At 38.1% G+C, this 15,743-nt stretch overlaps 1 protein-coding gene across 1 annotated transcript; it reads right to left on the minus strand.

The window, feature by feature from the left end:
- Positions 1-5,005: 5,005 nt before the first annotated feature.
- On the minus strand, positions 5,006-14,590 carry PRL (prolactin). The gene is made up of 5 exons (XM_004693315.1): positions 14,563-14,590; positions 12,180-12,361; positions 10,179-10,286; positions 7,368-7,547; positions 5,006-5,197 (listed from the first exon to the last, which is right to left on the minus strand). The coding sequence occupies exons 1-5, from the start codon at positions 14,588-14,590 to the stop codon at positions 5,006-5,008; spliced, it is 690 nt and encodes a 229-aa protein (XP_004693372.1).
- Between the last annotated feature and the right edge of the window lie 1,153 nt (positions 14,591-15,743).

Raw genomic sequence — 15,743 nt, forward strand, 5'->3', positions numbered from 1 at the left:
GAACAGAACAGGCAGACTAAGTACACTGCTGAGGGCAGCAGTGGGCAGAAAGGGGAGATCTAATGCGCTGTGTTGTCACCTCCTGGGCCAGGGATTGAACCCTCACTGAAGCGCCTGAGACTAGTTTGCTGTGCTGTGCCCTAACCCATTGCACCACCAGGGAGGCCCCTATTCTAGATGATTTTTTTTTTTTAAAGATTTATTTGTGCATACAGAACTGGGGTACAGGCCAGAGGCTCAGGAGCGGTGAGAGGATTCACCAAAGACAGAGTGGGGAACAGAACAGGCAGACTAAGTACACTGCTGAGGGGAGCAGCGGGCAGGTCAGGAGAGGTCTGCCACGCCATGTGGTCACCTCCGGGGCAGGCGGGAATCGAACTCATGCGGAAGTGGCTTTAGTGCTGTGCTTTAACCCGCTGCGCCACCAGGGAGGGCCTATTCTAGATGATTTTTAAGTAGCAGAGTTGAATATGCCTCGTGAACATTTTGGAAAGAAAACGGGGAAGAGTCATTACACTCTTAATGTTTTATTTTCAGTATCAATTGTCCATAAATGCGATTATTATTTTAGAGTGGACACATTTTAATTATTTATGTCATTAATGAATTCAGGAGAAAGTATTGAGAAATTTTTGATGAAAGTGAACAAAAGATGAAGGGAAGCCATTATTTATGCTTTATTTAGGGCCGGCTCTGTAAATAAATGGACAGAGTTCCCTGGTTGGTATTCATCCCCCATGCTTTACAGTGTTTGTGTTCTTTAAGTGTTCAGAGACAAGCGACTTACAGCTTGCAATCTGGTTTCTTGTTCTGGCATTTGAGACAGAGACTCTCACATGTACTAGTTGTTGTGATTTGCTAACTTAACATTTTTTGATGATTTCTGGTATAAAGTTGACATCATACAGAAAAATTAAAGTCAGATGTATGTGGACACAACCTACATTTACCTCATCCTCTCATTTTTCTGACTTTCCCATCGCATTTTTACTCATGTTTGTGGGTGCCTTTTGAACTTTCATGTCATCTTCATATAATATCAAAATAATATCCCAACATGTTTGTCGATCTCTTCTTTTCCTTTATTGGTTATATGCCCTCAGAACATTCCAAGCCAGATTAAGATTTCTACTTTCTAATTCTGGACATACTGTTCTCTTGCACTAAAGTTTTCTGTCTTCCTGTTGCAGTAGAAGAAATTGTCATAATTGATGCTGCCCAATTCACAAGCAATCCTTGCAAGTTCCTTCCCCCATTATTACCCCATTTCAGAGTTTGGCAGAAAATGGGAGCTTAATAAAGTGGGATATTAGATGTCTGTTAAGACATTTCATGTTGTTGTGACAAAATCCTTTGTTTTCATGGTCAGATTTTTTTTTTTAATTTATTCATTTATGCAGACAAGAACTAGGGTACAGGCCAGAGGTGCAGGGGTGGGGAGTAGTGAGAGGATTTGCAGAGACAAAGTGGGGAACAGCACAGTTGAATGACTGAAATAATCTGCAGCAGGTGAGACAGGAGAGGTGTGGCACACCATGTGATCACCTCCCTGGCTGGGGATTGAACTCATGCTGCAGTAGCTTCAGATAGCTTCATAGTGCTGCATTTTAACCTGTTGTGACACTAGGAAGAGCCACAAATGGATGTTTCTTAAGCTGTTCTTTCCTCTACCATCAATTGAATGGCACCTATTACTATGACTTTTCCTTACCATAGAATATAGAGAAGTGTGTTTATGAAACCCTCTTTCTAGAACCTGAGAGCCTAAATTCTGCAAGACAGATTTTTACTTAATTCCTTTCCAGTGTCTGTAGTATCCATAGCATCTAACTTACTCATCCCAGATCAGTGAATGTCAAGGGTGTTTTGTTTGTTTCTCTGTATTTTTGGTCACCATTATCGTTATTCGTATATAGCAAGGACATTTCTTCAAACATAGTTTTACCTGGAAATTATAAAAAAAAAAAAGGAAAAAATAGACTTGCTCTAGTGAGATAGAGAGTTATTGTTATATTCCTCCCAAATACCCCCCTTCCAGCTACCCTGGTTGACTCTACAGAACACCTATGGTTTTACACAATTGTGTCTGAAAATCCCAGTATTCAGCTTATATGTCACGGTCATGCAGGAAAAGACCTTTTAATATCACCAGCTCTGCTGTTTATCTGAAGCCTTGAGTTTGTGCTTGAAATAAAGAGAGATGAATGCATGAAGATGCGGGTGGGATAGTAGTGAACTTCTGTTTCCTACAATTGCATTGTCTACTTATTGCCATATTTCACCTCTGATAAATATCATCCTCTCTGTTGGAACCACCTAGAAAATGGAGGAGAGGAAGTTAAGTAGGCGACACAATAGAATTAGATGTTTTTAGCAACAAATGACTTAGAAAGTCATACAGGGTTTTCCCATACTCTCATGGCTTTTAAAGGAAGAAAGCTGGAATATGAAAAAGTTGACATTTTGCATGCATGCAGGAGCCAAGGGAGAGATTGATAGATTGGTTTGGGGCAGAGTATTTTGTTATATTCTGAAAGGTTACAACTAGAGACATGACCAGGACTTACACAAAAATAACCTTGGCTATGAAGGAAGGGATTAGTTTTGCTGGATTGTGTTCTTTGCATGGAAGAAGACAGTTGCCTTGAATGCTCATTTCAGGGGGTGCCAAATTCTGTTCATTTCTAGAGCTATTGCAAAAGTATTAATAAGGGCAAGTAATACTCCTAACACAAAGAAACATTTTGGAAAGGGATGAGAGAAGAATGGGCAATAAAAAGAAGATGTGAGCTATTTGTTCTTCAAATACAAAAAAAAAAAGAAATTTAATTGAAATTTAGAAATTATGGGTCCATTGTATTGTTATTCTCTTATGAGCATACCAATAACATTGCAGTCTTTTTCAGTATGCCAACTTTAATTTTAAAATTGAAGTGAGTAAAGAAGCTTAGCAATTTAAAAAATACAAATTCAGATCTTCACCCAACATGGTATTATAACTTCTCATTCCTATCCAGTTTCAGTCAATAGAAGACTTAAGAACCTTGGTGGGAAGGCCTGACCAAAAAAAAAAAAAGTTACATATGAGGAAGCAGTAATCCAGTGACCTTCTAGGGAATGTTTGTATGGACAATTGTGTAAAATGATTATTGATATTAATGCTGATTGGTTCTGAAAGAAGAGCTGAATCACATCTCACTTCTTAGGTGAATTCTGCTTATGAGGCCAAAGTTCTGATCCACTTTATGTCCATGTGGGCAAGAAATAAACGATTATTGTTAAGAGACCCCACAAAGGGCCCTCCCTGGTGGCACAGTGGATTAAAGCACAACACTAAGAAGCTAAAGCCACTTCAGTATCAGTTCAATCCCCAGTCCCAGAGGTGACCCACATGGCAAGGCAGACCTCTCCTGAGCTGCCCACTGCTCCCCTCAGCAGTGTACTTTATCAGTCGGCCTGTTTGCTACTCACTATGTCTCTGGTGAATCCTCTCACTGCCCCTGCACCTCTGGCCTGTACCCCAGTTCTGTATGCATAAATAAATAAATCTTTAAAAAAAGAAAAAGAGAGAGAGGCCCCACAAAGTGGTCAGAAGCAATCGGGTATCATTGCTACACAGTTTTTCAGAGTGTTTGAGCGTGGCTTCCTTGTAGATCAGCTGGCATGGGGCTAGTTTTCTTCCATAGAATGCTTGCTGATGTTGAAGGGAACAGCATCAGAGGGTGTAAGAACTCTGCAAATGATAGAGCTGAAGGAGAGATAGAATAATCCAGAAAGGGCCTTTTCCCTGGTAAAGAAACTATAGTAAGATAGCCCTACTTGAGAATGCCCTGGGACTCCACAACAGAGAGGCTACCACTTAGTGGGACTTCAAGTTTATTTCCTTTTGGCCATGAGACGCCTTACAGTAGCAGTAACTGATCAGTAATGTCAGATTTCCTAACTTTCCTCATCCTCTACTCTATAGGAATGGAGATCCAGAAGAGGGATGGGGAACTACATATGGGGAGAGGAAAACATTGAATACGTTGAATATGAGATGGACTTGAAACTGACTGGACAGGTCTTTTTTTGACCTACAGTGATTATAACATGACATGTATCCAGTGAGTGGGAATTCAATAGAACATGGTTAAAGATGGCCAGTGAAGAAAACCCTTTATCTTTTATCTTTATATCCTCTATGTTGTGAATGTCTGTGTATCCTTTAAATTCACAGGTTGATATTGTCAGCCCCCCTCAAAATGATGGTCAGCCTGTGGGTGATGATTAAGTTATGCAGTGGCGTCCTCATGATTGAATTTGTGTTCTTTCTCCAGAGACACAGAGTCCCTAGCCCCTTCTGCTTGATGTGGAAGAGAACACATATCTGGCCATGTTGTACCTTAATCTTAGACTTCTAGCCTGCAGAAGTTTAGAAATACATTTTTATTGTTTATAAGCTACCCAATTTATGGTACTTTTGTCACAATTTGCTGAGTAGAAGGTGGCATCCTAACAATCAGACTGTTCAGTACATCTCATGCAAATAAGGCATATTATATCACGGTTTGCTCATACTTCCAATGTCTGTCATAACACTGTGAAGGTTAGCTGTTAGGATTTGACTAACTTCCATAAAGATTCTTGAGCATTCACTGTCTCAGAAGCATGACCAGTCTAATTCTTGGACTCCAGTACTGTGACCCACAATAATTTACTGTGATTCTAGGGTAAGCTCTTCATGATATTATTTGTAGTGCTAGCTTCTGCTACTGGTGACAAATTTTAATAGTAACTTCTCAGTGGTAGTGATGAATTTTCCTTTGATTTTCTACTAAATGAAGATAAGAAACTTTGATAGATTGCCTTTTTAGATTTTGACATCTCTGAGGAATCAGTTTTTATTTTTTAAGATGAGAACCATTACACCCAAGCATGCATTAAAAAGCTATAAAGCTAGAAGAAGCTTACATGGGATGGATCATTAAGAACCATCTCAGAAATAGATGGAATGGGTGTGGGTTCAGCAGTTGCTGTCATAGATGATTCGGCACTTCAGGAGCTTGAGGAAATTGTCAATCTTATGTGAATCCCTACGCAGGCAGTGGAGCAGATTATAAAAAGCAAAGAGGCGAGCATCTTCATCGGCCATCTGCAGGGACGGAAGTCCTGACCAGACAGAATAGACTTCATTTTCTCTGACTCCAGGACGGACCTAATTACCAAACAGATAGAGACTTGTTACTAGTATGATTTGCATTTTCTTTTCTCTGTCCCTTTAAATTGTTCAATTATGATCAGGAGAAGAGGCATGAATATAAAGCTCTAGACAAAGGCATGAGTTATGGAACTAGTGTCAAAAATGATTTAAAAAATGAGATGCAGGACTCAAATTAAGGTTTCACTTGTGTTTGTACTCACAGATAAAGTGTGTTTGTGCAGGAGTAGAAAAATGGCAGACCACAAAACTGGTATTTGAATATAGGCATGATTGTGGCTGAGAGTCATGAAGGAGCTAGCCCATTTCTCCTTGTCCACATGTGCATTTTGTATTGTCATCTGACTGGTCACCATAATTACATTTATCATTTCACCGCTTTGACTGGACTTTCTTCTCTATCTACAGTGGAAGTACCAAAGATTTCAGAAATGGTGTGTATTGTGGTTGATGTTTTTAGTTACAGATAATCTTCTGATTATCACTATCTGCCAATTAGTCAGAAGACTTTCATGATCTTCCTGGGGTACATAACACCCACTCCAATTACATATATATATATATATGATAATATATATAATAATATATATGTGCTAATATAATAATAACAATTATATATATATATATATATATATAAAAAAACATAGTATATATATATGAGGAATAGCTGCTTTCTTTGGATGCTTCTGGGATGGAAGGTGCTGGGAAAAATACCCATGTGAAGAGGGAGCATTGGCAGGAATCCCTGATAGTGAGTGGTAGGGTGGTGACTATGATAACAACAGGTCATTGAGCAACACCAGGTCACATAAAATTGACTTTTGCTTGGTCCCTGGAGATAGGAGATAAGTAACCAGCTTGTCCGCTGGGAATTCAGCTAGTTTGGAACAGTCAGCTTGTTTGGAGAACTACTAGGAAGGAATATGGGGTAACTGTAGACTGTGATGAGCTAAATTAGTTTTCACATGTGAAATAAGAATATTTTAAAATCTGACACTCCCTAGTGTGTGTGTATGTGTGTGTAGGGGTATGCATTTTTTCCCTTTCTTTCCTTTTTTATATTTGTGCTTGAGCTGTAAGACAGATTTTACTGTGCAGAGGACAGTGATATGAACAGGATAAGTAGTTAAAAAAAAAAGAACAAAAAAAATGAACTAATATAAAGGAAATTATTGACCCTCAGAATACAGGCCCATTAGTAATGAAGAAAATAACTTGAAAATCTAGGTGTTTATTTCTTATGTTACAAGGTCAAAATGTACTTTGTATTTGTGTTAGAGATATTCTTCTCTGATGAAATGACAAAAATGACACATGATAACATGTACTTTGTACACAATAAGAAAAATATAAAATTGCTCCTATTATTATTCCTATAATCATATATTTTTCTTTAGATAATATGTTATTTCTAAGAACTTCAGAAAACTGTTTAGATGTTACTGATTTTATGCTGAAATTACCTCATAGCAGTGGTGATATTCTGCAAATATTCACTCAGCCTAAATAAGACAAATTCTTTGGGGAGATTAAACGCAATGATCTGAGTTCTGATTTTTGAACCTCACACAAAATAAAATTTAGGATGAGATGACTTTTTATAAAAAAATAATAATGAATGCCAGCAGAAAAGATTCACCCTCTTCTTTTGTAACCCACTGAAATCCATTCTCTCAGGGCATCATTGATGTTGTGGCTTCAGTCAACTTATTTCCCTGAAGGGAGGTGAGAAATAGGGACAAAACATGCAGCTTGATTTTGGTTTTCTCTTTTTCCCTTCTCACTGTCATCTCTTGGTTGGAGAGGAAAGAAAAGAATTTAACAGAATGTCAAAAATGGGTACCCTGGGAAAACATTTATCTTTTCAATTCTATTTTCCCACTTTCTTTTTCTTGAATACATTTCAACCACCTGTCCCCAGGAAGGAACATGGTTTGGGGATCTGTGTGCATGCTTGGGAAGACGGCACCTATCAGGCATCACAGTAGAATCGTAAGATTCACAAGCAGTAGAACCTGCAAACCCAACTTCTTGGTTTATTTAACTCAAGTCTGGTCTATAGAATGCCTAAGTTTTGTTCTTGTGATGCAAGATATTGCAAAACCCCTCATCATGCAGGTTTCATTTTTCATTAAAGAAAGAAACAGAATCTTCAGGAGGCTCTTACCTGCCCAAGTATCTTCTCCATACCCTCTAAAAGTCGTTTGTTTTGCTCCTCAATCTCTATGGCTCTTGATAGGATCCCATCCGGGGCTTCCTTCATTCCACGCACTTCAGTAACTAGATGATAGAGAGGGGCATTCCAGGAGCGCAATACTCTAAGTATCAGGATCAGAAGGTCTTCATACTGAGGAAAGCACAAAGTAAGCCATGAAAACAAGCATAGCACAGTGCATTTATTGGCAAATGACTTTTCCTATGTATATGTAAATTTTTTTGTTGTTGTTGATGGCAACGTTTGTAAAATTATGTAACTTAAAGTATCGACTTACACAGATCTATAAAACTTTGCTAAAATTAACAGAAATTCAATTTAAATAACACCCACTGAGAGTTCTAGTTTATAACAGAAAGAATTGTATTTTCCTTCTGAAATTTGACCCTTTGCACATTCTCTGTGTTCTGTTTACTTAGCTACTCTGTTTGGGACAAGTCAAACCTTTATTGGAACGCAGTATGTGTCTGTAGTAACCGATTCAAGAAAGATAGATTTTACTAGAGTCAGTAACAATGGAACCCAATCATTTTTACCCAAAGATTGCCTCATATCAGTGAATAAAATTGATCCTGTATGCATTCATGTGTGATAGATAGTTGCATTTTACAAGATCAGAACAAAGAGACAATGAAGAAGACAGAATTTAGAAACATGGTTTCCCTAGGGAATCCCTTGTAACCTAGGGTTAAGTCTAGTGTTATTATCCCTGCAGCCTGAGTTCCATCCCCAGCCAGAGTGCTGACACACATATGGCACAGCAGACCTTTCCTATCTCACCCTCTACTCCGCTTAACAGGGTTTCCCCTTAACAGTAGATCTACCTGTTCTGCTCCCCACTCTGTCTCTGGTGAATCCTCTTACCCCCTGTACCTCTGGCCTGTATCCCAGTTCTTCTATGCAAAAAATAAATACTTTCGATTTCTAACAGCTTCTGTCCCCATTGTGCTATAGAAAAATCTATTTTGTTGACATATTTAGGCAAGGAAACAGATACACATCTCTCTCTGTTCTAACAGGAACTGTGGAATTCACAGCAGAGTTTTTGATCCTCTCCTCAGTTACTATCACCAGGATGGGAAAGCCCAAGTTGCTGACCATCTTGAGTTAAAATCCTTTCCTGATCTCTATGAATCTATCTAGTGGGTAGGGAGATGAAAAATCTAGAAGAATCAAATGGGCATTGGAATGGAAGCATACTGGGCTGTGAAAGTGAGTGAGAAGGAGGTGTAGGCTGCATCCTGAATGCAGTTCTCATTTTATAGTATAGTAATATAGTTCTGTATTTTATAGGGAATATAATAATTTAATGATAAAGATGAGGGTTTTGAGGTGGGAGCAAGAGGTGAAGAGGATCCTTTGCTGATAACATGTGGTGTGATAACAGATTTGAGGAAGTGTGAATCTGAACCCCTAAAACATATAATTTGTAAATCAAGGCTACCTCAATTTAAAAAAAAAAAAGGTGATCATTTTGAATTGGATAAAGCACAGATTCACTTCTTTATTCAGGGGCTTGGTACAAATTCCATAATCTCTCCAAATCCTGACTTTCTTATTTTAGTGAAATGATCATTCCTTACTTTATAGTAATTTTTGGTGAGGATTAAATGCAGTTAAAAAAAAGGCAATTTTTTTTCTGGAAATACAGTCACATGTATTAAATTTTCCCTTCTGCCTCTTACCTTCTGCCTTCATTTTACCATCAGCAGTAGCAGTATCATTATTTAGTTTTTAGAATTACCAATGTATTTTTAGTAGACAGAAAAATTTTGGTACCATTGCCAAAGTCATCAAGAGAGAACGTATTGTAATTCAGGGGTGAGTGATATATCAGTGAAGGTATTTTTTTTTTTTTTATAAATCATGTACATCAGTGATTATGGCAGGGATTCAAAGGGAGGAATTCTGATAAAAAAATGAAGTTGTGGTTAATATGCAGATTTTGTTGACTTCTGAAAAGAAGCAATAGTCCCATCTATGATGAACAAAGCATATTTTCCAGGATCAGATTAGGAGGGAGATTTATAATGAAGAAGTAAATGTTGGCACAGGAGTAAGTGAAGAAGAATGAATTTGGTGTTTGAGAAGTTGTTTGAGTCAGTTGAACCCTGAAAGTCCAAGACTCCAATGGTGAAGTGGACCTATATGCTGCCCAAGTAGAAGTCACATAAAATAAATGAAATGCATTTGCCTTTCGAACATACACATGCATTTTTCTACTCTAATATTTTTACAAGTGGAAATGCAGTGCAATTAGTGCTTTCCTGTGATATAATGAATGCAGTTCTCAGTGTACTGGTTAAAATTATGCCTGGATGAGCATGAGTTCAATCCCTGCCCCGGAGGTGACCCACGTGGTGCGGCAGACCTCTCCTGACACACCCACTGCTCCCCTCAGCAGTGTACTTTGTCAGCCTGCCTGTTTTGCTCCACACTCTGTCTCTGGTGAATCCTCTCCCCACCCCTGCACCTCTGGCCTGTACTGTACCCCAGCTCTGTATGCATAAATTAAAAAAAAAATCTTAAAAAAAAGAAAAAGAAAATTATGCCTACATGGACAATTATAGATCTGCTGTTTATTTTACTGCTACAATCTTTCCTGAAAATTTATCAGCAATTTCTCTTGGATTGCTCACTCTTTCTTTACTTATCTCTGCATGTGCAATCACTGTTACCTAGTCATTACCTCTTATTATCTGCAGCTTGGTACTATCAGGGAAATACCTGAATGTCAGTAAAAAATAAGACTGAAAGACTTACGCGAATCTGCTGAGCTTGTTCCTTGTCTTCAGGAGTTGAGAGCGAAGAAGTGTGGCAACTCTTGATGGTCTTGGTAATGAACCCTCGGCCCTGTGCATACCGTTTATCCTGGAAGTGATCAAGCAAATTCAGTTAGACATTGATTAAATGTACCTATTACCAGAATATAAAGACAGTTGATGCCTGTATTTTTTTAAAAGATTTATTTATTTATGCATACAGAACTGGGGTACAGGCAAGAGGCACAGAGGTGGTGAGAGGCTTCACCAGAGACAGAGTGGGGAGCAAAATAGGTGGATCAACGAGGTACTGCTGCTGAGGGAAGCAGTGGGTAGGTCAGGAGAGGTCTGCCATGCCACATATATCACCTCCAGGGTGAGATCGAACTCCTGCTGAGGTGACTTTAGCTTCTTAATGCTGTGCTTTAACCCTCTGCACCACCAGGCAGGGCCCAATGCCTGTACTTTTTAAAATGACAGCTAAGCAAAACTATAAGAAAGTCACTCTTTTCCTTATATTTTCTTCCAGTATATCTATGCATGTATCTATTTCATTGACCTTTTTAATAGCCCATCTCCTTCCCATCTTTGTGATTCCTTTATTTGATTTTACTTGATTACTTTATTTGATTTATTTGAGTTAATGTTTAGAAAGCAAACAAGAAAAGTATCCTAAATATGAAACACTAATAACTTATTACATATTTAAGTATTATTTTTTTTTCTTTAGGATTTAAAGTATATATATCTCTAGTTAACAGTTCATCTCTTATTTACTATGATCCAAGCCCATTTGCTTTATTAAGAGCAACTATAAATTTCTAAATGTTCTTTGACTACTATCTGCTAAATCAGGGGGAAAAAAAAGGAAAATGAAAGAAAAACTAGAGAAAGATAAGAACTCTCTCTCTATGTATCTATTCCAAACACTGAGGTGTAACTCTCATGAAGATCCTTTGATTTCCTTAGTTCCAATCTGTTGTCTGTTCCTGGATTAAAATACAGCATCGAGAGTAAGAATAACTGTTTCCAGTTCTAAAGCAAGTGCTCCATAGTATCTAGATGTATACACTGGGAATCTTAAAATGATAATTTGCCTCATTTTTGATGACAGAAAACTAATCTTATAAAAAACTATTTCATGACAAGGATTCAGCTTTACTTTAGCTTTGTTCTACTTTGCAATCTACTGCCAAGCATCTCTTAACTTCTTGGACATCAGCAGTGTGCTAGGTGAAAAGTGCCCAGAGAGAGGAACCCTACAGGCAAGGGTGAGAATGAACACGCCTCCTTTTCCTCAGCTCCATCTCAAAGTGTTTGATGTTAAGTGTTGTCATGGGTTGAACATTTGCTTCCCCAAATTCATATGTTGATGCCCTATCCCCACTGTATTGTATTTGGAAAAAATTGCTTTTATGGAGTTAACAAAGTTAGAATATGCCATAAGAATCCAGTTGTGATTCCATAAGATTGCTGCCCTTGTAAAGAACCAGAGTGCTCTCCCTCTTCTCCTTTATCTCTCCCTCATTCTCTATCTTTATCACTCCTTCCCTCTCTTTTTCTCTCTCTCCATTTCTCCATTACTTGCCACAGGAGGAAACAGAAAACAAGCTCAGCAGAGGACACCTCACCAGAACTTGACCTTGATGGCATTCTAACCTTGGACATACAGCCTTCTGAACTGCGAGGACATAAATTTCTGTCACTCAAGTTACTCAGCCTGTAATATTCTGTTGTAGCCTCCCACGTTGACTAGTATAGTTGCTTAAAATTCCTAGGGAATGCAACATTAAAACAAGTAGTAGGGAATTAAAACAATTAGTGCACTTTTCAAGAATCTAGGAAACTGTCCCTTTCTCCTTGGTCCGCTGATGCCCTGTTTCACCTAGCAAGTCCTATTGTGTGAAGTCTGACTTGTACAGCTTCATAGTTTAAAGTGTGGCAAAGCCCAGTCCATCACGGGAAGGCTCCTTCTGAGAGAAACAAGAAGTGTGGCACTTACAAATTCATTGAACATTTCAGAGGAGAGGTTATGGATGTAGTGAGACAGGATGACAGCACGGTCAAACAGTTCTCTCAGAGACACCTGGCAGTTGGCAGCCCCACTGGGACACATGGGCAGGGAGGACACATGCTTGCACAGAAGCAGGTTCGACAGCAGCAGCAGCAGAAGCAGGCATGACCCTGCAGAAATAGACACACGAGTCACTGAGCTGATGTGTTCAACAGAGGTTATCCAAAGTAATCCTGTCCAGGGAAGCTTTATCACTCCCCACGGCCCGCAGCACGATTTGGTGCTATAATAGCTGGGCTGGGGAAGAAACAACAGCTTCCACTGTGTAAATTTAGATATATAATTATATTTGCACAGATATATAGTTGGAGAAGTAGGTTACTTTCTGCATTTGTGTATTGCTCCCAGAAGTGCTTCTGTACTTTGCAAACATTTGGAGCTTAAATTAATTCTGAGTCAGGGTGTGTGGGTCATTCTCTTAAGATAGCTTAATGTCTTGGGAGATACCGCAGATTTTCAGCAGCCAAGCCCTAGAGGAGTTTGTAATTTTTAACTATGAGTTGACTAATACTTGCATCTTAGACGCTGAAATGCAAGAATAGCAAAGATGATGTTTGTTCTACTTCAGACCTGGTCTGCACAAACAGGCAATTGTTTGATTATGTTGAGTATGGAAAGAATTCTAACATAAAAGCATGCTGTCTCTGAGGCCTCTTAACTTACCTTAATAACCCCATGCATTTGTTTGAAACTCTGCCAAAAACTTTACAGTTTTTAAAAATTTTGTGTTTCACAGTGACCCAATGAGATAATCTCGGCCTTCACTGTTATGAAATGATATTAGGGAAACAGATGGCTTAGAGTTTAGGTGATTTTCCCTGCTACCCGTTGCTAGCAGGTGGCCTGTCATCTTGTCACTTGGTTCTGCTGATCAGGCATACCTTTGGGCGCTCAGTCTGGGTTGGGGGGCTGTATCCTTCAGAAAGCATAATTGCTCAGTGCTTACAGAGGTTACTACTACAGTTTATAAAGAGTAAAACTTTCTTTTTGATTGTATCATAACAGTCACCCCAGGAAGCTGATTTGACCCACTTTATTTTCGCTCTAGCTCTAAAATACTCTTAGAATCTTTGGCAAGGATCTAGATTTAGTCACCAATTCATTATCTCAGCAGATGGGCAGATAGGAGTGACTTCTAGTATATCAATAACTTATTCTTTCAAAGGAAAAGAAACATTTTAAAATCACTTTCAACCTCAAAGAAACTGTTCCAAAGAATATCTGATTAAAAAATGTGCTTATCAGAAAACTAATTTTCTAGTGGAAATGTCCAAGTCAGAAGTAGGCAAGTGCAAAAGATTTACGTGCAAAAAAAAAATCAAACCCTAAATATCTAGAAACATTATTTAGTGAAGAATGTAAAAGACCTTTTAGCTACAAAACAAAAAAGTAAAAATATGGTGAGATGATGCAACTAGCAAACTTTTAGTTATCAAAAGCATTATGTTTCAGGAAAGTTTTTTCTAGGTTCATTATGGTCATATAATGGATATTTCTTTCTCTACACATGTAAATAAAATTTGATTTGCACATGGAGACAGTAGAATAATGGTTCAAGGAAATCCATAATGGGGTATATATTGTTCAAGCCTAGGTATATTTATCACCTGAAAGTGAAATAAAATAGATGTTTTTGTTCATTATTTATTAAAATTAATTTTATGCTTGCCCTAATTTCTTTATCTCCAAATGTCTGCCAAGAAATTAGAGGCGATTAGTTGTTATCAGTCTGTTTTTCCTTTTAAAATGTTATTTGGCATCAACCCAGTCGACAAATATTATGAGACAATCCTACTGTCACTGTCTATATTATGGCTCCAGAGCTGAAAGATTCATCAGGCTGACTCACTTTGGTCAAACCACAGAAGGCCTGAGAAGCAGAAAATGTTACTTCCTGCCTTTCAGAGTTGTGATAGATTGGATCCATAGTTACTTACAGTCTTGCTGTACCCTAAGGTTTCTCAAAGTTGGCCCCATTCCTTATTCTGGGGACTTTCCTTTGCATTGTAGCCTGATTTTCAGGATCTGTGATCTCAACCTACTTGATGCCAGTAACACATCCCTCCCTCTTGTTCAGACTATCCCAAACATCGCCAGTCATTAACCAAATGTCTTTGGAAGAAAGGGATCCCACCAACTGAGAACAACACTGTTTTAAAAGGACCTTGTAGAGTTGGTTTCTCCAACAAAGATCAGATTAGCTTTTTAAATTCTGTGTACCTACTGCTGTAAGACTGTTAGTTAAAATTTCAAGTTATGCTCCCACTGGCATGTTGATAAAGTGAACAACCCAGTTAATTTTTGCACATACCTTTCATTGATGAAACTTTGTTGTCCATGTTGATGGTGATTTCAAGAAACACACCTTACCAGAGAAGACCTGGTAGCCCTACAATTTCCCCTTCCCCAGATATTGGCTTTATAAGGCTTTGACATCTTCATGAATATATTTAATCAGGCATTCCATTCCCTTTCACCAGTCATCCATTTCCGTCATTGAGATTACCCCCATAATTTCAAACATCAAATGGTATTTTATTTCTTATTCATATTCAGGAAGACATACTGACCAGAAATGAACATTCTAGGGAGGATTTTGATTAATTAGACCAAAAGGAAATGAGATAAATGATGAAGGTGAGGGGTGGAGGCAAGGTTGGATTAGAGAACCTTTAAAACTACAGAAGTCATTTACTTCGAAATTTCTCTGCAATTTCTTGAATAGAGTATATTATATTTCACTTAGGGGTCTCATGTATTATCAAAAGCTATTTTTTTCATTCGAAATTGATGGATGTGGTAAATATTTCAAAGCTTATATACTACATACCAGGAAATACAGAATAAGAATTGAGAAAGTAGAAAGTTCCCGTTTATAGGCATATTTTCCTCATTTCTTCTTGCCTTTACTGACTCTTTACTTGTCCATTGTAAATGATATGTATTTTGTTTGAAAAGTTACCTATTTTCATTGGTTCATCTCTTCCAGATTTTACGTATATACAAACTTATCATCCCAAGTGTGCAGATTACAGCACTGAGGCTTGGACAGATTAAAAGCTAGAGACATAGAAATAATTAGTAAAGTTAGATACCATGTGAGGATTATTGCTTCAAGAGCAATCGGGGAGTGTGAAGGAGGTTAGAAAATTAATCATTTAACAAACATCACTGTACACTTGCATCTTAAATGAACAAGAAATCATCCTTGCCTCTAGGGAGTCTGGGGAAGTAACTCAACTTGCAAGGACACACAAAACCCACATACACTGGTGTATAATATAATGAATCAAAATTCTAGGCAATTTCCACTCTCTTCAAGGATATGGAAGTCGGTATACTCTTAATGACTTGTGATCACCTTATTTCTCTGACCCTGAGTCATTCTAGGATTAAGCTGACAAAAATCCATCTGTCATGGACTCAGAAGGTTCATTTGCCTTGTAGATATTTCCTAAATTAAATGACTATAATGAATAAGAACTACATTTT

The sequence above is a fragment of the Condylura cristata genome, unplaced genomic scaffold, assembly GCF_000260355.1.
Source record: "Condylura cristata isolate star-nosed mole 26May11 unplaced genomic scaffold, ConCri1.0 scaffold00037, whole genome shotgun sequence".
In the NCBI taxonomy this organism is placed as follows: domain Eukaryota; kingdom Metazoa; phylum Chordata; class Mammalia; order Eulipotyphla; family Talpidae; genus Condylura; species Condylura cristata.